Source organism: Epinephelus lanceolatus, chromosome 4 (assembly GCF_041903045.1).
Source record: "Epinephelus lanceolatus isolate andai-2023 chromosome 4, ASM4190304v1, whole genome shotgun sequence".
NCBI classification, from domain to species: Eukaryota; Metazoa; Chordata; class Actinopteri; order Perciformes; family Serranidae; genus Epinephelus; species Epinephelus lanceolatus.
Genome location: NC_135737.1, coordinates 47,737,585 through 47,761,428, shown reverse-complemented (window position 1 = coordinate 47,761,428; position 23,844 = coordinate 47,737,585). Strand labels below are relative to the sequence as shown.

The window sequence follows — 23,844 nt, the reverse complement described above, 5'->3', positions numbered from 1 at the left end:
ACAGAGACACCTGGTGGACAGAGACAGACACTGCACCACACATATTTACATAATAATAAGATTATTAATATTATTGTGTTTTATTTATTCTTTCCAATAATGTACATGTTAATAAGTGTAAAGTCAGAAGCAGTCACAGTATCTGCGTTTCTCAATACCAAGTACGCCAAGTTTGGACTTGCGCACTTGGGAGTTCGGACATGGCAAGTTCGACTCAGGAGTACAGACTCCGAAGGACGGCTGCCATTGCTGCTGGTCTGTGAGAAGTGCATTATGGGATATCCATCCATCCATCCATCCATGGGACGTGCCCGGAACATCTCCAGCGGGAGGCGCCCAGGAGGATCCTGATCAGATGTTGAACCACCTCAACATGAAGGAGCAGCAGCTCTACTCCGAGCTCCCTCCAGATGTCTGACTCCTCCCCCTATCTCTAAGGCTGAGCCCAGACACCCTACAGAGGAAACTCATTTCAGACGATTGTATCTGTGACCTCATTCTTTCAGTCACTACCCAGAGCTCATGACCATAGGTGAGGGTTGGGACGCAGATGGAGCAGGAAATCAAAAGCTTTGCTTTCTGGCTCAGCTCCCTCTGAACCACGATGGACCGGCGCAGCGCCCGCATCACTGCAGAAGCCGCACCAGCTGGGATACCTGACTGTCAAAAGTCCACACAAGTCACCTGCCGATGCATCCCTGATGGAACGGGCAGAGCAAGTTCACATCCGGGCATTTGGACTGCACTCGGCTGGATGCGGACTTTGAATTGGAACAGTACGTGGGCTGCAACTCATGACTTTTCACAACTCTGCAAGAACACAAGTAGGCTACAGGAAAAACGCAGACTGAAAAATGCCCTTAACTACAGTCTAAATAGACTCGGTCGCACACTGTGATACTTTACTAACATTTGAACAAATTGTATGTTTTTATATTAATATATATATATATATATATATATATATATATATATATATATATATATATATATATGTATTATATAATTTTCAGTCATTTCTAGATATTTCCTGTTTCTTTCTTTTTTTTCTTTTTTTTATGTTTTACTCATTTGTTTTTCAGGATATTTGCGGATTTCTTTTCAAATATTTTATTCAAAAAAATGTTTCTGTCTTTTTCAGATATTTTCTGTTTCTTCTTTGTTTTATTTAGTTACTTTTGGATATTTTACTGATTTGTTTTTCAGGTATTTCTAGATTTCCTTTCAGATACTTCACTAGTATATTTTATTTATGTTATTTTTCTGTCTTTTTGAAATATTTTCTGTTCCTTTTTGTGTGTTTTTTTTTTTTTTAATTTTTGGACATTTTACTCCTTTGTTTTTCAGATATTTGCGAATGTCTTTTTAATTTTACAGTTAAAAAAACTCTTTTTCAGACGTTTTCTGTGTTTTTTGTTTTATTCTTGTATTTATTTTTGGATATTTTACTTGTTCTGATATTTTCTGGATTTCTTTTCATATATCTGAGTAATATTTTCCAAATAATTTATAGCTTTTTGTTTCGAATTTTTTATTTCTTTATTTTACTACGAATTTTCATATATGTTCTTCATTTTTCTCCTTGGAAATATCACTCACTCTACAGCAACTTCTGGAGTAAATTAAATAAATAAATAAAAAGACTCTTGAGGTGAAACTTTGATGCGATTTATTGAAGAGTCGTCCGTCCACAGAGAGTAAAATGTTTCACAAGTGTTAGTGAGAAGTTTCCTCCTACAGAGATTAAAATATCACCGACAGATTTAAATACAATAAAAACATGATGGTGACACAGTGACACCTCCCCCTCCTCAGGTGAGGATGAAGCCCCGCCCACTTTTTATTTCACACCTGATTTCTCATTTCTTTTTTTTTTTTTTTACATCCTTTATTAAAACACAGGTGTCTGGTCTTCAGCAATAGACACAGGCCTCATCTCAAAGCATCATGGGAGCTGTAGTTAACGAGGTGCGCACAGATAATAAACTGAATATAAAGGTCAGACTCCTCCATCATGAACACCGTTATGTTTGTGCATTTTGTTTTGTAGGAGGGAGGAAGGGGGCGGGGTTTCACCGAGTCACTGTTTACCAAAATAAAACAAAAACAAACAAATGTAACATCAAATAGCACCAACATTAATTTCAGGCTAAATAAATACTCTGATGACATTTACAGTAAAAATATAAAACGGTGGAGTCCAAACATATTTACAAATCACAGAGAGATAAAACAGAACCAGGAGCAGAACCAGGACTAGGACCAGGACCAGGACCAGGACCAGACGCTTTGACACAACCAGGAATAAAAATTGAAGTGAAACTGGACAAAAACACAAAATCTTAAGATATCTCCAAAATATTCTTCCTAAATTAAAGTTTAACAGGAAGTAATTTGTCTTTCAGCAGTTCACCCTGTTAAAGTTTTGTGACGGCGACTACGAAGCTTTAGTTAGTTTTGATATGAAAGTATCAGACAGATAAATATTCAAGTCGACTCTAACACACAGACGCCATGACGTGATTTGACTGAACCATGAAGAGAAAAGACAACATCAGTTGCTGGTCCCGGTTCAGCTCCTGGTTCTGTGCCGCAGCTCGTCCCTTCAGATGTTCGACTCACGACACGCTGCTCTCTTTGTTTTTACACTGAAAACTGAAGAACATGAATAAAGAACATGAAGCTGAGCTGAGGGAGAAACTCCGAACGCATCTGATCTGAAAGAAAACTGGAACAAAAAACAGAGCACGTTTCAAGGTTTGATGTCAAATGTATTCACAGCTTCTCACACGATTCTCTCCCTACTTATTAACAAAATACTGACTGACCAATGACACGCTGTCACTGCCTCCCATCTGACCAATTAAAATGCAGTCGCTGCCTCTCAGCCGACCAATCGTAACATTTCTCAGTGCACTTCTAGTTGTGCGGTGGGCGGGGCTGGAGGCGGGGCTAAAGTTCACTCAGGTGTTCTCTCGTTGTGCTCTCTCATGAGGAGAGAACATCACATCAACGCCACCAACTGATCAGCTGCTGAATCACAGGATGTGGTATGATACACATCAGGTAGTGGTGATTTTTGACACAGCAGGCGACAGCCCGACAGCTCATGTAGCGCTGCTTTGTCAGTGGACGTCGGCATCAAACACCAACGCAAAGACGCCAAGAGGAACCCTTTGCTGCTGTATGATACACGCTGCCAACAACTACCGTAAAATAATGAGCGAGAAAGTCCATATTGGGAGGGTGGGAGTGGAGGTGGATGGGTCAAACAAACTCTGGACTTTAACCCAGGAGCCCATCATTTCCTGTGTGAAACCAAAAGTCAATGGAGTTACTTTAATAACAACATAGTGCGCTAGTATAGAACACTATGTTAGGGATGTATGCCACACAACAACCCATTCTCAATATGATGTCGTCAAATATTGTAGCGTGATTTCTGCATCAGACACCAATAAAAAAATGACATACTTTGTCGGCAGTATGATGCGCCCCTTTCAGATGACATCAGCTCGAGATGCAGCAGGACAAAAACAAAATGTAAGGAGCTGCAAAGTCCCTATAGGGTGGGTCCAACAAACACTGGACTTTCACCCAGGAGTCTGCTGTTCGCTTCATGTTTGAATGTAGAGCCAAACCATGATGTTTATTTCTAAACCTAACCATGTGCGTTTCTTGCGCAATGTCATAAACGTGAATACATGATGTTTTACCAACTTGAGTTTATTTTGAAAAAGACTGTTTGCATCTAATGAGCAGAAACTGTACATTTCCTGTAAAAATGGAAGTTTATTTTGAAAAATCGATGTCCCAAAACGTCAACAACAGATACCCCCTGAATATCTAGCGCGTCATATGTAGATGTCAAAGTCTACTGACGAAGCTGCGATATTTCAGTGGGGAGTGAGAATATGTTACATATGACATCACGTTCATAACAAACGTATTTATATTAGGTCAAACCATTTTTTTTGCTAAATCTCACCGTGGACCTATGTTGTAAGTGTATTCTGAAAAAGGCTGTGTGCATGTAATGAGCAGGAACTGTACATTTCCTGTGAAGACGGAAGTATATTTTGAAATGGCACAGCACACGTTACAAAAGTAATTTGACACACCATCCCTGAAAGTCCAAAACTGACAGGAGGCTACACAGAGTGTCATTTTTTGATCCACTGACAAAGTGGCAGTATTTGACGAGTTGGGATGAGGACTTTCTGATTTTTTGTGGCATTGTCCCGCTTGACACATGGTGAGAAACACCCAAGTTTAGGGGCTGAAAAACTGCTGGAAACGCTGCGACGTCTCACTAAAAACAACCATTTTCATTGATTGTTGGTGTTGAACAGTGGTCTGCAGCTTGGCAGACATCTCTCCTAAGTGTCACACCATCCACCATCCCCTCCACTTCCTGATGACAAAGTCAGCTCATATACTACGTCACTTCAGAAAGCTGATATATGTATGAAACATAAAAATGTAATGTATCTGTGGTTTGCAGAAATGTACAACACTTCCCTCTGGCGACTGGGTTGAGGTTACTGAGCTAATAAAAGATTGACATTTAGATACAAGTTCTTCACCTGACAACAGTGATAAGCGAAATAAATATGACTTTTAAAAAACGTCACATCAGAACTGATTCAAACTGGGGCTGAGCCATGTTTGGAAATGATCAACAGAATTATACCCAACTTAATAACTAGATATGAGTGAGATTTCATCGGTCGGTTTGGTGGAGTTCATACTCTCTTCAACCTAAAAGAGTAAATTCCGTATTTTCAACCTGGTCCTTTTTGTTAAACCAGTAACAGCCCTGAAATCACCATCACTAAACCCACCAGACTCCATTTAAATAAACAGTGATTTTAGTGTGTATAGAGGCAGCATGTTTACACATCTAACTGCGTGAATTAAGGGTTAATTTTAACCAAACCAGAGCTGGTATAGACGGAATAGTATAAAGACAAACCACCGTGGTTTTTGTGAGTTACAATTTGTTTCTGTCAACTTTGAATTAAGTGTGTTTTATGATAATAAAATTACTGTTTATTTAAAAGGAGTCTGGTGGGTTTGGTGATGGTGATTTCGGGGCTGTTTCTGATCAAACAAAAAGGATCTTACTCCTAAACACAAAGTTCTGTCTCTGTAAGGATCCTTTCCATAATGTTGTCAGACACTTAAAATAACAATCTGAGCCTGTCAGTGACAAAAACAAACAAATCTAGTCGACGTTATGAGGCAAATGCTCATTAACGTTCTGCACTGCCGACAGCAGTGCTGTCGCTCAATACTGGACCAGTTTAAAAATTGCTGATCCCATTCATCACTTAGTGGCAAAAGAAATAAGGTCTAGATTGAAAAATACTGAAGTTTCTCTTTAAACAAGTTTGCAGAAGCTACACAACTTTTGAATTAATATGTTTGGACAAAATTATCAATAAAAATGTTTCTTTCTGTCACAGTTTGAATTGAAAACAGCATGTCTTCAACACGTGGCATATACAGTACATGTTCGTTCTAAATACTGAAAAGTTAAGAGCAAATATGAATGAAGAATAAAGAATGGAAAACACGAATCACACCAGCTAAATAATCTGCGTTCAGGACAAAACAAAGAGCTCTTTTACGAGTCATTCACAACTCAAATTATCAATAAATTGATCATAAATCAATAAGTGACCTCAGACCTCACAGTCCCTTCCACTGATTCACCCTTAAACAGGCCATTCTGGCATTTTTAACACCTCAATCTGTTTTGTTTTGTCCGTGGATCTTTAACTCACTCTTATGTGTAGATATTTAATATGTCTGACCTTAGCGGCTCCTAATGGTGAAAGGAGACACAACATCAGGATGACTCCACAACAGTGTGACAGTTATCATCGCATGTAGTAGTTTGATCTAATGCAATCAAACTTCAGCAGACACACAACAAGCAACATAGTGAAAAAGGGGATAATCATTAATGGGGTTCCACAGGGTTCAATTATTGGTCCTTTATATTTTTAATTTACAAGCTAATTTAACCTCCTGACACCCCAGCTTTTGTTTGGTATGCATTTCCAAATTCTCCTAGCTACTAGGGACTGGTAAAACCTGCTGAGAATAAAAAATGAAGCATTATCTTTTAACAGCAAGTGGGTTTTTTAAAAACAGTGTCCTCATACATGGATAATGAGTTTATTTTAAATGCTCACAAGTGTGTAACAAATATAAAACTGATTACTTAGGTGTCTGAACATTGTTGTGTTAAAACAAAATTACAATCAATGCAACATTTGTTCAATGTTTTGTAACTCTGTGGGTTAGGGGTCACTGTTCATTTCAACACCTGAACACAACTGTGCAAAAACAAAATGGCAAATAATGTACTATATCTAAAAGCCTTGTGATTTGTTCCTCTTGTAATGTTGTATGAAATTTGCTTGCTCCATACGAATGTGTTTTTGTCTGTAGGAACAGTCTGTAACACCCAACTGGCCTGAGAGAAATGCTGCGATAACAAAGTCCCAATGTCCTCAAATGAGTACTTCCTAATCAACACCGTCTTAGCTTGTTACTGTTGCTAAAGTTGATCAAATTTGATGCCACATCAAACTACAAACTTCATAAAACATAAATAAACAAGTTTAAACCATGAAATTTGATCAGGTTTTGGACCTTGTCCACTTTTGTGTCAGGATCAGCTAGTGCAGACTCACTTGGCAGAGATGGCTGCCATCTTGTTTTTTACATGGATTAATGTACTGTGCTTTTACTACCATGAGATGGCACAAAGAAGTGTCCACGGATGAGGACAACAGGTCTAAGTTAAGCAGGACAAAGTGTGAGGTGCAGCAATCAAAAATGTGATGTCCTCATTTGAGGACGCAGGGTCACAGGAGGATTTAAGATGCCAATTTATTACCCCAAAAATCTTTAGACCTCTCTTCTGTTAATACTCTCACCCTAAAACAGGAGTCTGACACCTTCACTATCAAAAGAGACATTTTTGGCCAAAATAATAATACTAACAATAAAAATAAATATAAGTCTGAAGCTGCAAAACATATTTTAGCCTAATCCTGACGCTAACATCGCCTGTTAAGTCTAAACTAACCTATCAATATTACAAATAGGTCGACATGAGCATTCATTAATATGTTTTACCACAAGGTGGCGACTCTGCAGGTAGCTATTTAAAATTATTTGGTGCTTTAACTTTGCAGCGGTGGCGATGAAAGCAAACTAATCTGTGTCCACACACTATTAAATTCTCTATTTTCTTCTGACACTTACTTTTGGGATTTGGAACCTCTACCGAGCCAAGCTAGAGAGACTTAAGGGAATAAAGGTGCCAGGTCGTAGACGTATGACGCACATTTTAGTTGACAGAAAGTAAAACTTTTTTTTATTCGGTGAATAGGCCACACATTTTCATATTGGAGATTGTAAGAATTTTCGGCCTACAACATTGATGAATAACAGTAAAATGTTAAAATGTTAAGCCACTGGAGAGGTAAAAAATCAGCACCAACTGGACTCATGCAGGTAAAAATAAAGCTGCTTTACCATGATAGTCATCAAACTTTTCCAAAATACAGCTGTTATTGTTAAAATATAGTAGAGTTCACTTCACTAAGTAAGTAGTTTTGTTAACTGACTGAACAGGGAGCTGTAAACTGAAGCTTTGTTTGACAAACTCACATCAGAAATACATTTTTAAACAGCTAATCTGCTTTTCAAAATTGTGTTTTTAACACGCTTATCTGGAATTTAAATTTGAATGAATCTGAATAAATCCAAATCCCCTCCTCACTCTGTTTTGTCCGGTGGAAATTTTGTTTACAATAAAATCTAAGAAGGTTTTACCTGCTGATCCAAACATGAACACGAGCCCAGTGATCCCACAGCTGGTGAGGTTTTATATCTGATCTTTGACATCTGGGTGGAGATCAAACATCCTGACTACAAACTGACATCAGACAACCCCAGTTCATCTGTCTGCTGTGACGTTTGTGCTGCACTTAGTCACTCCTGATGATCTGAAAAGGACTGACTGATTGATTGGCAGCGTTATCTTTAACATGATGGTCTCTCCTCACAGAGACAAACAGACGAGTCTCGTCCTGTCTGTCCTCTCAGGCTCTGCAGGAGGAGGAGAAGGAGGAGGTGCTCCCCCTCAACCCCTCATGCAGACGTTGCACCTCCCGATGCTCTCCCTCTGCTGCCAGCCCTCGGTCAGCGTGGTGGAGGAGCTATTGGAGTTGGAGGTGGTCTTCTCCACTCTGGTCAGCCAGAAACTGTAGATGTTGGCGAAGTAGTGGCAGGTTCCTCGAGGCCCCTGACACTCCACGAAGGGCTGGGCCCTGAAGTCTGTCAGACAGCTACCTGATGATGTCAGGGACTGGCCGCCGCCCTCGTCGCCTGCACCTGTATGCTGCAACACGCACAGGAAATTAAATTGTGGTGGAGAAAAGGCCCAGAATGAGCACCATTAGCAGTAGTAGTTCTGTAGTAGTTGTACTTGTAGAACTGCAGTAACAGTATTATTAGTAGCATTAGCAGTAGTAGTGCTGTAGTAGAAGTAGGAGTTTTGGCATTAGCAGCAGTACTTCCACTGCAGTACCCACCATGAGGAAGGAGTATCCGGTCCACAGGCTCCTCCAGCTGGGGGGGCATTCTGGCTGGTTGGAGGTCTGGCTGTGCAGAGCGACAGGTGTGGAGGGGGCTTCACACACCACACAGCGGCTGATGTGATCTTCAATGGAGGCTCCGCCCACTGGTATACTAGGGACGGCTGCCGTCGTCGACAGCCAGTAGGATTTGTCGTTACGACTGGCGTAAGAGCAGGTTCCCATGTTACAGGAGGAGAATGGCATGGTGGAAAAGACCCGCATACAGGACCCAGCCTGACCTGGAAATATTAAAATATAGATGACATTTAAATCATTTAACAAATCAAAGGTCTTTGGTTGGTTTGAAGCTGTTCTCACAAAGGGACATTATAGTGAGTAGATGTGTGTAAGCCGTTCTATGGGGGAAAACATTGAGGAACTCTTGAACCCAACTGACGTCACCCATAGAGGAAGATGAACAGGAAGACTCGGGCTAAGACCAGGTGTGGATGACATTCACCCTGAGATGCTGAAAACACTGGACATTGTTCTGTTTCCTTGGATTACTATTCAGTGCCTTGTAGAGTTCGGGACCTGTGGACTGGCAGATCAGGGTGGTGGTGCACTGCCTCCTTGAGAAAGTTTCTGTCAGGCTGCTGACAGGAGACCCTGTGTGATTGTTGTGATCTGGATTCTGTCCTGGTCCTGGAGTAGTGGACTCTTGCAGGGATCCTGCAGAGGTCAGGGGACTTTGTCCAGTCTAGGCTTGTGCCGGTTTGAAAATTTTCCAACGGGTTTGATTTAAAGCCAAATATTTAACCAAACCGAAATATCAATTATATACCTAATTTTACCACTGGGGGTCGCATTTGAGCTATTTTTCCCAATAAAAGCCCATTATAGGTGTAATGCGCTTCCAATCCACTAGGTGGCGATAATGCTGTATTAAACGCCAATACACACAAGGTTACACAAGAAGAAGAAGAAGCAGAAGGACTTTTCTCTCGCAGCAGCAGCAGACAGCTGAGCGGAGCTGCGGAGTCCGCGGAGCCTCTGAGACAAACTAAACAAAACACTTGTAGGCTCCTCCACTTAATTTAAAAACAAACATAAACCTTATTAAGTTGTCATAATGCATGTTACAATGCAAGATAAGTTGAATATAGTCCCTTGACACGCAGCAGGATGAGGGTCACCACCTAAAAATCTGAGGCAATGGTGCTCACTGGATTGTTCCCATCAGATTGAGAGTGAGTCCTTGAGTAGTTAGTTAGTCTGACATTGCGTCCACTGTAACTGGTATCTGCGGGGAAGGGGCCTATCCGAGCTGACAGTGGGCAAGACGTGGGGTACGTCCTAGACAGGTCACCAGACTATCACAGGGCTGACACATAGAGACAGACAACCATCTGCGCTCACATTCACACCTACGGTCAATCTAGAGTCACCAATTGACTATCATGTCTTTGGACTGTGGGAGGAAGCTGGAGCACCTGGAGGAAACCCAAGCTGACACAGGGAGAACATACAAACTGTTTGAACCCTCCACCTTAGGTTCAAACTAGGAATTTATCTTTTCTGTCACGGTCACCAATGTTGGTATTCATCCTCATTCCAGTGGTGGTTCCAGCACACCACTTAAACACAGCTTGACATCGGCAATCTTTGTCGTTTTTTATTTCAAATGTAAACCGCTGTTTGATGTCACAAGGCCAGTAAAAAAAAAAAAGCAGGTGGATATCAAGGTCTGGACCTGGACAAGTATCTTTGGGTCTAGTTCTCCAGTGAGGGTCAGATGGAGTCTGTGTCAGACTGTGGTGGATCAGAGACGGCTGACCCTGAAGGTGAAGCCCTGGATTCTCTGCTCAGGTCCTCAGCTGGAGTTCTGGTCTATGGATAGAGACTGAAATGTCTGAAATGTTGTTTTTTTTTATATGTGAGAAGTCCTACTAAAAATAGACGATAGACTCCTTTCCCATTGCTCATAGCAGACAAGTATGCCTTTCTGATTTGTTTTTTTTACTGGTGTGTTGGGGTTGGTGTCTTGGATGCACCAGAAAACGGGGTTAGTGAACAGTAGAAAGGAGCATGGAGGGCGGTGAAAATTCTTTCAAACTTGGTGCTGACTGATAGTGATTGCATCGTGCCATAAAAGGAAATCAGCATGTCATGTTTCCATCGCTGCCTATTGAAGCTGGAGCCTATGAATAACTGTGACTACTGAGGAGTCATTTTTCTCTGGAATGAATGCCAATTGTAACCTTTCCCATCAGAGGAAATGAAAGGGGTTATTGTATGCGTGTGCTTATGTGTTACCCAGGTCCTGAGTGTGAGCCTTCTCCTGACCCTCCAGGTACAGCAGACTGTATCCGATCCACAGGACCCTCATGTTTAGTGGACAGGAGGGTACTGTCTTTGATTGGCTGTGCATCACCAACAGGAAGCCCGAGTTCAAGTTTTTGGTTGGTCCAGGAGGACCGGGGTCACCGCTCGGACCCTGATCACCTGAGACACAAGGACCAAAGAAAATTACAGCAACAGAACAAATCTACACAGGTGATAGACAACAACTCTAACAACCCTAGACAACCAGAGAGACAGGTGGAGGTCTCACCTTTGGCTCCCACTATTCCATTCTCCCCTGGCAGGCCTGGCACTCCTCGGTCTCCATCTAGACCTGCGGGCCCTTCAAGGCCTATCGGTCCCTCAGGCCCAATGTCCCCCTTCCTACCTGAAACACATAATCAACCACCTTAATTATCAGCTGCACTGATACTACACCAGATGGTAGTAGTTTCACATCAGAAGGTTTAATTTTGAGAGTTTAGATCTGCTGTCCCTCATTAACCTAATTACCCTGAACTGGCTCTGGAGTTTATTGTATTTGGATGACTGTAGAGAAATGTGTTCTTCTAAGCAGAAGTTAAAGACCAGAAAACTTTCTGAATGGGTCATGATGATTCATCATAACCCCGTCCACCAACCGTTTCTCACCTTTTGGTCCCACCCGGCCGATTTCTCCCTCGACGCCGACATCTCCAGGCTGACCAGGGAAGCCGGGAGGTCCTGGAGGGCCCTGTGGTGCGGGAGGATAGTCGGGGCAGGGGGAGACACGTCCCTTCTCCCCCTTTGGACCCATAGGTCCTGCATATCCCTTTGGTCCTGGAGGCCCACTTGCACCAGTACAACCTTGAGGACCCCGACTGCCAGGTAGTCCCATCAGACCTGGAGACCCCCGCAAGCCTAATCACACACACAGATGTAACTAAGTGACAGTCCATGATGAGGTGTCCTAGCACAAAAAAATACAATGGTGGGGGCTGAAGTGGAACACAGAGATTTGACGAGACAAAGATCAGCTGGCTCAAGTCCTGCTCCATGTTTTAGAGTGTGTCCCTACTAAGTTAAACCCAGAGTCCATTTAATTTCATACCTCAGGTAACTGCAAATATAGCCTAAAGCTTCAGAGGTTTTCCTATGCTTGGTGCTCAGGTACACCTACCATTCAGTTCTGTTGGGTTGTAAAGTGAATCTTCTCTGAGTGAAGTTCTGTCAGCAGCTCTTCATTTAAAGATATCTCAGTTACATGAAGAGAGTCTGACCTTTAACTCCTGGATTTCCAGGGATGCCTGGCAGTCCTCTGGGCCCCGGAGATCCTTTTGGGCCAATGGGCCCCTGGCACCCAATAGCCCCATTGTCCCCATCATCTCCAGGCACGGGAGGGTTCGGACCTGGATCCCCCATCTCACCAGCACACCCTGAAACACCAAACAAAGGTCATGCATTGTGATTTATCTGACTTACAAGTTTATTAAATCTGAACGTTTAAGTCTGACCTGGCTCTCCATCTGGCCCAGTACAACCAGGATCTCCACGAGGCCCTGGGATTGGACTCTTACAGTCTGGTCCCGTTTTACCTGGAGGTCCCAAAACCCCTGGAGGTCCTACAACACAAAGTTCTGATCTTAGATGGATCACTGCTGGTCTGACACATCCTGACCCTGATGGGAGTCACACTACTACACACCTTTGGGTCCTGGTGGGCCTGTGGGTCCTGGTGGTCCGGGCTGGGATGAACCCATGGGTCCTGGAGGACCTGGAGGACCTTTATCCCCTGGAAGACCATTAGAACCTGGAGGACCCGGCACACCCAGACCTAAACAGAATAACGGGTTTTATTATTGTGATGCTGATGTTTCATCATCATCATTTACTTGAGGTTTGTATGTTAGTAACTGACTTTAGCTTGTTTAGTGTTTGTTTTTGTCTATGTGAGAGTCTCATACCTCTGGTCCCCATGTCCCCCTTCACTCCTTTCAGTCCGTCCAGTCCATGAAGTCCAAGTGGTCCAGGAGGACCTGATGTGGGGGGAAAAAAAAAAAAAAATCATAAAAAAGCAAACAGTCAGCTTATTTCGGCCACCTCAGACACATGTGCACTGCAATCTGTCAGGTAAATATAATAAACAACAGTAATTTATTGGATTTATAATTTATAGTAAATTCAACTGTATCGAGTATCACCTCTTCACAGGAGTGACTTATCTGGAGCTTTTATTTTGACAGGCAGCTTCATAGCAGGAAGAGGAGTGACGAAACGTTATTTACATGTGGCTGAGATCTGATCACAATGTCAACCAGTTTCAGATGTGGTGTGGGTTATAATGTGTTCTGAGTCTTTTCCTGATCCAGATCAGATATCCAGATACACATCACATGTTTACATCAACCTGGAGATGAGGTCTGGATTTAAAAAAAATAGACTTCCACCTCCTCTGAAGGAAAGAGACTGGAGTTAAACCTCTTCCCTTTACGAGACAATCTCTTTGACTTCTAAGACGACAGCAGCTCTGGGTTTGAGTTCTGACCTTGGAGGCCCGGGCAGCCCTGCGGTCCTGGTGGACCATCAGCACCGGCTTTACCAGGAAGACCTGGAAGACCCGAACGACCTCTGGGACCTGAGGGACCGACCACACCTAGAATAAAGTAGATGAACAGACAGGGTTAAGCAAGTTTATGCTCTCCGTAGTGTTCCTAGTGTAAGGCTTGTGCGCTAAAAAATTACGACAAGAATTACAGGACAAGATGTTGGTATCAAAGTGTTGTGGTTTCTATTTGTAGTGCATTTGTAGTCTGAATAGTACTGACCAACCACATTTAAACATAAGGTAAACAGTCCATGCGAACAGGTTGAACATGTGGGCTGAAATGCAATCTCGGAACCCTTCGGCTATCATCTGGTGAGTTAGCTTCAAATTAGCTTTTTAATTTTTTTTATCTGCATTCAAACACAGTTAAACAGATGAACTCAAATGTAAGGGCCACAGAGGAGGAAGTCTTGACTCAGACATCTGCTGGCTACACCAGCTAAACCTGAAATATTGGCCCTCGCCACCACAGGCTTTACTGTCATCAGACAGTAGCCAGTTCAAAAAATTGCACCTCTACAGACATCTCTATGACTGTTCATTGAGAGACCACACAGACAGTCAAATGGCCTTAAATTCGTGGAACGAATTAGCGACGACAATGGGGAATTATGATTATAGGAGTGGAACCTGGTGTGAAGGAGTCTGATAGCAGCTGCTAATCCTCTACAATCTACTCCAACTTCAGCACGTCACCAGATTGCGGACTCTGCTAACCAGTCAGTCTCATTCAAGCCACTTTGTTAACCCTTGACCATTGACTTGCTTGCTAATACCCATTTCCCTGTGCCCGCAGCATTGTCCTGATTTGACTCCGGCCTCCTGCTCCACTCCTATTCCACCTGATTACCACCTGGGATCACATCAGCTCTCCCCTGTACTGGAACACCTGCTCACTTGGAAACCACCTGGATCTCATCTGCTCCACTCTGCTCCCCGAAACCACTCTGCCAGCTCCCCCAGCCCAGCTTCCCTGCTTCACTTCCCTACCTCAGACTTTTGCCACCCAGGACTCCTCCACTCATTTTTATAAATAAATTACCTACTTGATCCTGCTCCCAGTCTGTGTCTGCATTTGGGTTCATTAGACTAGTTTTGTCACAAAATGTGGTATGTAGATGTACTACTACTATTGCCAGGCAACCTACTTTACCCGTAACATTCTTCTGGTAACACTCCACTTTGTGCTTATCCAGAATATTTTGTCTGTACATCCCCTTGTGTTATGGAGCATATAACAACAAACACAATGTTGAACATAAATGCCGCTGTTTAAAGAAACAGAGGTGGAAATACGTTCCAACCACTTATAATGACTGAGTCTCCCACTATGTTTGGGGGCGTGGCTAGGACACACAAATGAAGGCCAGATAAAAAAAGCATTGAGGGGGGTGAAATTACCTGTAGCCAGCAAAATTACATTCAGCATAATTTATATTTGTTTTTAACAGACACAATGTTTTCATTGTTCAGTCGTTTCTTCTTTGCCGTACTCTTGATCCACGTTAATCTGCCATCAACAGCACTTTCTGGTGTTTTCTCACATTAACAGCTTACCTACAAAGGGAACCATTCCGAATGACCAGCTATCGGCCTTCACTGGTTTTAAATAGCAGCAGGTCACATGACTCAGCTCATGTTAATAAATAAGGGTGTAAAGACTTCATAAGGTCTAGGTGAGCTTCTGTACCTGGTTCGCCCAGGTCTCCCTGCTGGCCTGGATCTCCTTTGCATCCTCTCTGTCCCGGAGCCCCGTTGACACCAGGTCCTCCAGGATCTCCTCGAGGTCCAGGAGGTCCTGGGAGAGAGAAACAGCTGATTGATCCAGAAACTCACCTGATGTGATCAATAACAGATTATCTCGTTTGAGCACTGATGGACTTCATTTATTCAGTTTGGAGTCAACTTTAACCAATATTAAACCAACAGAGTCATGTGTTTGGATTTTACTTGCTGTTTATTCACATCCAAGCTGCGGATCATCTTTATGCTCTGTTTCACAACTGCAAAACCAGATACTCACCTGAGGGCCCTAAGTCTCCAGGAGGCCCCTTGTCTCCAGGTGGACCAGAACAACCAACAGAGTCTCCTTTATCACCTTAAAATACAAGCAGAAGCATTACACACCAACCAGCACAGATAAAGATCAGAATCAGAGGGAAGGAATCAAAGATACAATTGTTGGTTTTGCTTTGTATTTCATGTGTGAAAGGTTAAAACATCATGGTGGTGGGTAGAGTTCGGGGTTCGGGGTTAGTTGCTACCTTTGGGTCCAGTAAATCCTTGCTGCCCAGGCTCTCCATCTTTGCCCGGACATCCCAGGTCACCCTGCAACCAGAAACAAACAACAAATCAAAAGACAGTTCAATCAATCAATCAATTTTATTTATAAAGCCCAATGTCACAAATCACAATTTGCCTCACAGGGCTTTACAGCATACGACATCCCTCTGTCCTTTGGACTCTCATAGCGGATAAGGAAAAACTCCCCAAAAAAACCCTTTAACGGGGAAAAAAACAGTAGAAACCTCAGGAAGAGCAACTGAGGAGGGATCCCTCTTCCATAGTCTCGCCACCAGACAATCAGAGATCTCCGCCTTCTGATAGTCTGGGGACACTCCTTTCTAAAGTGTGTTTAACACACCGGCGAAAACGGCCGGCAACAAACACCTCTTGCATTTTTGAAAAGGACACGCCTTCTCGGAAACGTGCGCTCCCCCTTTTCTCGTCCGCAAGGAAACAAACACACAGAGAGCTTGAAAATGGATGCAGAGAGATTAAACTCCGTTTTATCAAACGTGTGCTCATCCGTGAAGAAAATATTTTTTCCAGCGGATGTCTTAGTTACAACATGATTGAGCTAACTGGAGTAGTTTCATGTCGTATCCGACAACGGGAGGCTTTTAACAGATGACGTCCTGATGTTAGCTTTGCTGCTGCTGTTAGCTGTCCCTGTCAGCTGCAGCCACTGATGCTTTCTAGACATCGTGAATAAATACCACACATAGCAACACAAAACTGCTTTGCTAGCTCAATCATGTTGTAACTAAGATATCCGCTGGAAAAGATATTTTTTCAATGACCGTTTAATGAGTTATTACCTATTACAGACAACGCTAACGGCTAACAGGGCAAACAGCTAACAGTTAGCCCAGCTAAACATGCACACAGAAATAGTAATGTTTGTTCAATCATTGTGTTTATAGACTTTACAAACAAGCTCTGCTGGTTTTCTACCCGGAAGTATTTGTAAACAACAAGGCAATTCCCTCTAATGTTATAGTCTGGCCGGACGGATGAGTCATGGCCTTGTAAAAGATTATGTTTGTTTCTTTTAGTTGGCGAGAATGTGTCGCCGCAAACGCGACAAACATCCACTAACTTTGACGGTGTTTTCTGCGAGCACGGCTGAGCCATTTTGTACCGCTACACGTGTTTCTAGTGGGACCATGTTTACAAGCACAAGAGTTCAGTGAGCCACCGAAGGACCGCCCTGCAGATTTACTATTGGTTCTGCAATGTAGGGAGTTTTTTTAAACTCTGAAATTGTATCCGCCCATCTAAACACAAAATCAGGGAGAAAGACATCAGTCTTTAGTTAAGCAAAGCATCTAAAGACTGACTTGTGAGTCTACCTCTTCCAGGACGGACAGACGTGTAATAGATGTTGTTCTGATTCTTTGATTCTAAAATATAATTCTTATCTTCTGGACTTCTTTAATGGCTCAAATACACATTCAGCATTTACACTCCCAAAGCCCAAAGTCTGTTAGGGATTCTGTTAGTGGTGTTTAATAACGGTTTGTACAAAGTCCTCTTACTGGATCTCCAGTCTCTCCGGGGAAGCCGATGAATCCTGGCTGTCCTGTACGTCCAGGCACTCCAGGAGGTCCTGGTTTGCCGTAGGGCCCTGGGGGTCCTGGGAGTCCTACGATGCCTGGGGGTCCATTGACACCTGGACAGCCTGGCTTACCGGTAGCTCCTCGCCAGCCTTTATTTCCTGTAGCAACAGAGTGTTTGAGGTTGACAGCTCTATGCTCCTCAGTAAGCTTCAGCAATGGGCAGATATAACAGGGACTGCCACTGACTCATTTGCCTCCTTTTTGTCAGACGGAAGTTTTTCTGTGATCATTGATCACTACATCTCCTTGTCTACTTAGTTGGTGTGTGGTGTACCCCAGGGTTCAATCCTTGGTCTGATTCTTTTCTGTCCTTTTAAGTGCATGTAGGGGTTCAAGCCTGAAGGGCTGAAACACTAATGTTTTTGCTTTGACTTCTTTTTTGTCTTCAGAAGTGTTTTCACAAATTCCTGCGATATGGTACATCGTAGTCACATAGTCAAATGAAAGTTGTGTGCAAATGCTGCTTAACAAATATGATGCCAACTGGCTAGATGGGAGGTGCTATAACTAATGTGAGAAAATTCTTATTTTGAAAGGCCATGCCACTCACACTGTAATTCCGACTTACTTGAAATTTGTCACACAAGTGTAGCTCATTGTGTTTTACAAAAAACATGCACGTACCATTACAGTCCTATGGTTAAAATGTCCGCCATTTTGAATTTTTTGGAAAACTAATTTTTGACATCTTATCCTAAACCACATATCCAATTTGTACCAGACTTTCTGTGGATCATCGCTGGACCAACTTTATCAAAAGTTATCAAAAGCTTGTGGATACCTGACTGTGTTTTGAAGATATTGACTAATGAACTTTAGCACGGGCGTGGCTCAACACATAAACAGACCTAACTCCATAACTGTTAAGCCAATCATCACAAAACTTGCAGAAAATGTCTAAAGCTGTAGCAGGAACATACTCTGAAAGTTTTATTCATGTTCAACACTAGGGTGGCACAAATGCAAAAAATGGATGTGGCACTGCATAAATCAGACTATAAATCAGAAATTGTTTGTTTGACCATCCCAAAACTTGCAGGATATTTTAAATCATAATGTTGAACCACATGTGTAAAATTACTTTGACATCGGTCAAAAGGGGGTGCTGCAGCGCTATTTTGATTTCTATGAAAAACACATTGTTGACATCTCCTCCAAAACCATAGGTTCAAATCATACCATAGTTTCTGTGGATCATTATTGGGCCAAGCTCATCAAATGCTATGAAAAGCTAGTTGATATCTCAATGGGTTTTGACTTTAAAAGGTGCCATGGCTCAGCACATAAGTAGACCTAACTCCAAAACCGTTAAGCCAATCATCAAGATACTATGTCCACATACGTACCTTAAACATCCTAAAAGTTTATTCAAATCGATCACTGGGGGTGCAACAAATGTGAAAATGGGCATGGCAGAACACGAATCGGACTATAAATCATACATTTTTCTCTCTGATCGCTCTCTCTAAAGTTTTAACCACTGGTTTTACCCTTTTTTTTATCTCTCCTATCTATTTATTTCTATTCTATTTTATTTATTTATCATTCTATTCTATGGATTTTAATCATATTTTTTGTTAGTTTGTCCTGTTTTGGTTGGTTTGCTTTTTAAATATTTTATTGTCTTGTGTCTGTGACATTCCAATTTTGCCATGTGAAGCACTTTGGGCTGCATGTTTGGATGACATGTGCTATATAAATAAAGTTGAGTTGAGTTAAAACTTGCAGGATTTGTTAAATAAAGTTGAAATACATGTAATTTTAAAATCGCTCAATAGGGGGCACCACCAGTTCCAAACAACTGCAGTGGCCTTTCACAAAATTTGGCCATTAATCAATGACAATTTGTACAAACATCACCAAAGTTGGTGGATATTTTTAACTAGGCCATTGAAGCATGTCCCAAAAATGTTTCTGTAACTGACCAATAGGAAGTGACAGCGTTACCAAAGAAGAGTAAGGCCAAGCACAGATATGGACATTAATAAGTGAGCATCTGTCTGATCGTCAAAAAAACCTGTTGGTTATTCTTAATGCAGGTGTCATAAACTGTCGAAGGTCTTGATCCTACCCAGCTTTTAAGTTTAAAAGGTCCATGCTGGCTTGAACCCTAGAATTGCCGCTTGTGGCTATAGTCTTGTCACTGTTATGCAGACAATACACTGCTGTATGACTAACAGCTGTCAAGGACTGGATGTCACATAACTTCTTCATCATAGGCCCTGAGAGCTTTTCTGATAAAATACAGCCATGTATTGGTCCTCTGGCAGCTCCTACAGACATGTATGAATGTTGTATCATGACAGCAGCAGAAATAAGACAATAACAGTATTCAGTTTTGTGCCGATTAGTGTTAATAATTGTTTTGCATTTTGATTTAAATACTTTTATCATCTTATTTCTGCTGCTGTCATCATACAACATAAATGCGTGTTGATTTTGTCAATTTCCTGCAGACACTGGGACTCAGTTGGAATTCAGAGCTGTTTTCAAACTTACTACAGCTGTTTCAAAGTTGTCTGTGATAATGAGTCCCAACCTTTAAGATCAGCGTTCAGGTGCTTAGTGTAAAGATGTGTCCAACTTTCATAAAGTGCCTGAATGCAGCACTGAACCTCTGATCTAGGTTATGACTCAGCCACTTCCTGTGTGACATCACACCCTGACACTGGTCTCCTCTGTTACAGTTCTGACCTCGTGGTCCAGGAAATCCGTTGATGCCCGAGGGTCCTTCTCCTCCTCTTCCTCCTTTGATGGAGATAAACTTAGTCTCTCCTGGAAGCCCCGGGGCCCCTTTACAGCCTGCAGGGGGACACACATGGGATCCATCATGTTTCACATGCGACAGATTTCACATTGAATAAAAGTTTGACTCATTCATCACATTTACACTGGTAGTTTTTCACGAAACTGTTGTACTTGAAGTAAGTATTACTTAGTGCGTACCTTTCTCTCCTTTCTGGCCCTCACATCCTGGGCTTCCATCTCGTCCATTCACCCCTCTCTCCCCTGTCCTCCCTGGGGCTCCAAGGGCCCCAGGCAGTCCAGGGGCCCCTGGCCCTCCTTCCTGGCCCCGGGGCCCCATCACACCTGAAACAGACGGTTGGTATTTCTGTGAATCTGTCATCAGAAAACATGTAAACACAGGTGTTCTGGTGGGAGGTGCTCACCTTTTGGACCATTGGGCCCCGGTAGTCCAATGTCTCCAATGGGGCCAGAGGGGCCCTGAAGCCCTGGGTACCCCGGGAAACCTGGAGTGCCGGGTTTCCCTTGAGGGCCTTGAGGGCCAAAACCTGGAGGACCATTCTCCCCGATCGCACCTTTCTCCCCTGGAAAACCTGAACAGAAATATGACATCTTAAGTAAAGTACACTGAAGTATAGTATAGTACAGTGCAGTGCAGTAAACTACAGTGAAGTAAGGTAAGGTAATGTACAGTGGAGTAAAGTACAGTAAAGTACAGTTAACTAAGGTAAGGATAAAGGACAGTGTAGTATAGTACAGTGAGGTAAGGTAAGGTAAAGTTAGGTAAGGTAAGGAGGAGGAAAGTACAGCAAAGTCAAATTAAGATCATTGAAGTACAGTAAAGTGAGCATCTTCAGGAGTCAGAGTTTACCTGGGGGTCCTATGGGCCCCTGAGGGCCCAAAAGGCCTCTGGGACCAGGTTTTCCTGCATCACAGAAATCACGTGTGGGCCCCTGGGGGCCACGTTCACCTGGGGCCCCATCATGTCCTCTCTGGCCCTTTGGTCCAGGGCCCCCAGCCAGACCCAGGAGTCCTGGACAAACACAGGAAATAATTCTGAATGAATGAAACTGAATCTGATGATTCTGTTTTTGCTGCTGCAGCGCTTATTCCATTCTATTCTACTGGACCTGATATTCAGGTCCTGATATTCAGGTCCAGTACTTCACCTGGTAGTCCATCATTGCCGGGGGGGCCAGGTACTCCTTTAGGCCCCTGAGAGCCTGGTCGCCCTGGGAAGCCAATGGGTCCTGAGGGCCCGACAAAAGAGTTTCCTGCTGGGCCCCTGAGTCCAGGAGAGCCTGGGAGCCCTGGAGAGCCTGGTATACGGACAGTTAAACATATTGTGAACACAGCTGATAATAATGACATTAATCCAAAACATCTGAATCAGTTAAGATCAGTGACACCCTGCTTAAATCAGATCTCAGATCCCCTTCACACCACTAACAAACCACCCCAGACCAGGTCCTCTAAAGGGTCTCCGTGATGCTGTTTTGATCGAATTGTGATTTTCATGTTTGAATCTGCCCAAACAAATCGCACCAACAGGAAAACCAACCAGAGTCTGATTCAACCGCACTAAACAACATGCTGAAAAGACACTTAAATGTGTTTCATGTTTGAAGTGGTTCAGAGAAACAGGTGAAAATGTTGGTTTCATCTGGACCTTTGACTGAGGTCAAACTACTGAAATATGAGGTCATAAAGGTAGTCAACAGGCGATGACAGTGTAAGTCACATCACAGAGACAGGTGACTGTACCTGGCTCTCCGCCATAACTGTCGCCTTCACGTCCTTCTTCTCCGGTATCTCCAGTAATACCTGGAGGTCCTGCAGGAGGAAGAGAGGATCCTTGTAGAAATAATGTAAAGGAAAGGTGTTACAGGTGTGGTGCAGGTGTGATCCAGTACCTTGTCGTCCAGGTAGTCCAGGAAGTCCAAGTTGTCCTTTGTCTCCTTTAGCTCCATCAGGTCCAGTGATGCCACGAAAACCTGGAGGACCCGGGAGTCCTGGGTAACCTGGAGAAAAAGACAGGTGGGTGGGAGGTCAGACAGACAGGTGAACAGGGAGTCCAGCCTATTCTTATTTGTAAGTCGTCAAATACCGCCGCTCTGACAGTGATTTTGGCATCAAACGTCGGCGCCAAAAGCCACCAGTGTGTAACATGGCTGAATGGAATCTTTTACGATGATTACGGTGATTCATGAAAGGTTCCACCAGTGGTGTCAATTAATAATGCAGCTGGACGGCACCAGTTGTGGCAGTAGGATACGCCGCTGGATGCTGTCAGTGTGAAACACTGCCATTAACCTTATATAAGAAGTCCCTATAGAGCGGGTGGGAGGGGAGGTGAATTGGTCCAACAAACCCCAAACTTTCACCCAGGAGCCCAGTGTTTGCTTTCTGTATGAATGTAGAGCCAAACCATGATGTTTTTTTTCTAAACCGAACCAAATGCTTTTGCTGCATGGTGTAAATTGACACGCCGTCCTGGAACATCAACAGCAAATGCAGTTGAATGGCACTGACAAAGCGTTCTCATCCCAACTCGTCTAATATCGCTATTAGACGAGTTGGGATGAGAACGTGTTGGGGAGTCAGACAGACAGTCTTTATAGATGGTGTTTACCTGGATTTCCAGGGTCCCCTTTCTCTCCGGGGGCGCCAGGGTTTCTGGGTACACAGGGCAGAGTATCACCTGCAGGGAGGGGAGGAGTCAGGGAACAAATTGAGTTTTGGGAGAAGTAATGAACCGTGTTGCTGGAGTTTGTGTTTACACAGTCCTAATTTAAAATCAACTTCAGATTGATCTCTACCTCTAACCCCCTTCGGCCCTGGGGGGCCAGGGAGTCCTGAAGGTCCTGGGTCACCAGGGGCCCCACGCTGTCCTACTGCTCCGACTACACCTCGCCCGGGGGGGCCTGAAGGTCCTGGTAATCCCTTTGGCCCTGAGAGTCCTGGGAAGCCTCTGTCTCCAGTAGAACTGGCGAAACTATCACCCTGAGAGGAAAACGGAAACATGATTTAATCTGATGAGAGAACAGCAGGACCAGAGACTGTAACAGTGTGAAAATGCTGTCAGCGCTCGCTGAAGGCTGCAGAGTTTCACCATAGAACAAACAACATTATGGGAATTTATCTGACTCCATTAGAGTTTTTCCTGAGGGTGGTGCTGGAGTGTGGGTTCAACAGGAGTGTCTTACTGACCGGTGGGCCGGGGTTTCCAGGGGGCCCCACGGGCCCATCCAGTCCTCGTCTCCCTGAGAATCCTTGTCTGCCTGCAGGGCCCTGCTGGCCCCTGTTTCCTTTCTCACCTGGCGACAAAAAAACAATCAGAACCACTGATACACTCACATGATGTCATGGCTGGAGTCACACAGTCGTTCATTTTTACAGAACTGAGACAGAGTTTAACACAAGTGTTACATCTGCTGGTGTGTAGAGTTTGAGAGAGATGAGACTCTGAGGTGATTAATAAGTACCTTTAAAATCCACCACAGTGAAATCTCCCTTCTGACCTTTGAACCCTGTGACACCTGGAAATCCACCCAGACCCTGCAAATCAATCAATCAATCAATCAATCAATCAGTGAAACAAACATCAAAAAGTGAGCTCCTGGATCTGTTAGTGCTTCTCAAACTCAAGGACGCTTCCTTGGTAGAA

The 23,844-nt window shown here is 43.3% G+C and overlaps 1 protein-coding gene across 1 annotated transcript in view; it reads right to left on the bottom strand.

The window, feature by feature from the left end:
• Nucleotides 1-1,670: 1,670 nt before the first annotated feature.
• The window catches only part of col4a4 (collagen, type IV, alpha 4), a 73,189-nt gene continuing 51,015 nt past the window's right edge, over nt 1,671-23,844 (bottom strand). The window contains exons 23-47 of the mRNA XM_033630846.2: nt 23,663-23,735; nt 23,388-23,494; nt 22,997-23,180; nt 22,810-22,878; nt 22,091-22,198; nt 21,942-22,010; nt 21,347-21,496; nt 21,049-21,210; nt 20,603-20,770; nt 20,379-20,522; nt 20,127-20,234; nt 17,352-17,530; nt 15,795-15,858; nt 15,554-15,628; nt 15,221-15,328; nt 13,471-13,578; nt 12,890-12,961; nt 12,631-12,759; nt 12,440-12,547; nt 12,206-12,361; nt 11,598-11,846; nt 11,218-11,334; nt 10,920-11,108; nt 8,619-8,902; nt 1,671-8,425 (exon numbers count right to left, since the gene is read on the bottom strand). Of these exons, the coding sequence (XP_033486737.2) occupies nt 8,168-8,425; nt 8,619-8,902; nt 10,920-11,108; nt 11,218-11,334; nt 11,598-11,846; nt 12,206-12,361; nt 12,440-12,547; nt 12,631-12,759; nt 12,890-12,961; nt 13,471-13,578; nt 15,221-15,328; nt 15,554-15,628; nt 15,795-15,858; nt 17,352-17,530; nt 20,127-20,234; nt 20,379-20,522; nt 20,603-20,770; nt 21,049-21,210; nt 21,347-21,496; nt 21,942-22,010; nt 22,091-22,198; nt 22,810-22,878; nt 22,997-23,180; nt 23,388-23,494; nt 23,663-23,735 (3,438 nt within the window). The 3' untranslated portion in view covers nt 1,671-8,167. The remainder of the gene's footprint in view (nt 8,426-8,618; nt 8,903-10,919; nt 11,109-11,217; nt 11,335-11,597; nt 11,847-12,205; nt 12,362-12,439; nt 12,548-12,630; nt 12,760-12,889; nt 12,962-13,470; nt 13,579-15,220; nt 15,329-15,553; nt 15,629-15,794; nt 15,859-17,351; nt 17,531-20,126; nt 20,235-20,378; nt 20,523-20,602; nt 20,771-21,048; nt 21,211-21,346; nt 21,497-21,941; nt 22,011-22,090; nt 22,199-22,809; nt 22,879-22,996; nt 23,181-23,387; nt 23,495-23,662; nt 23,736-23,844) is intronic.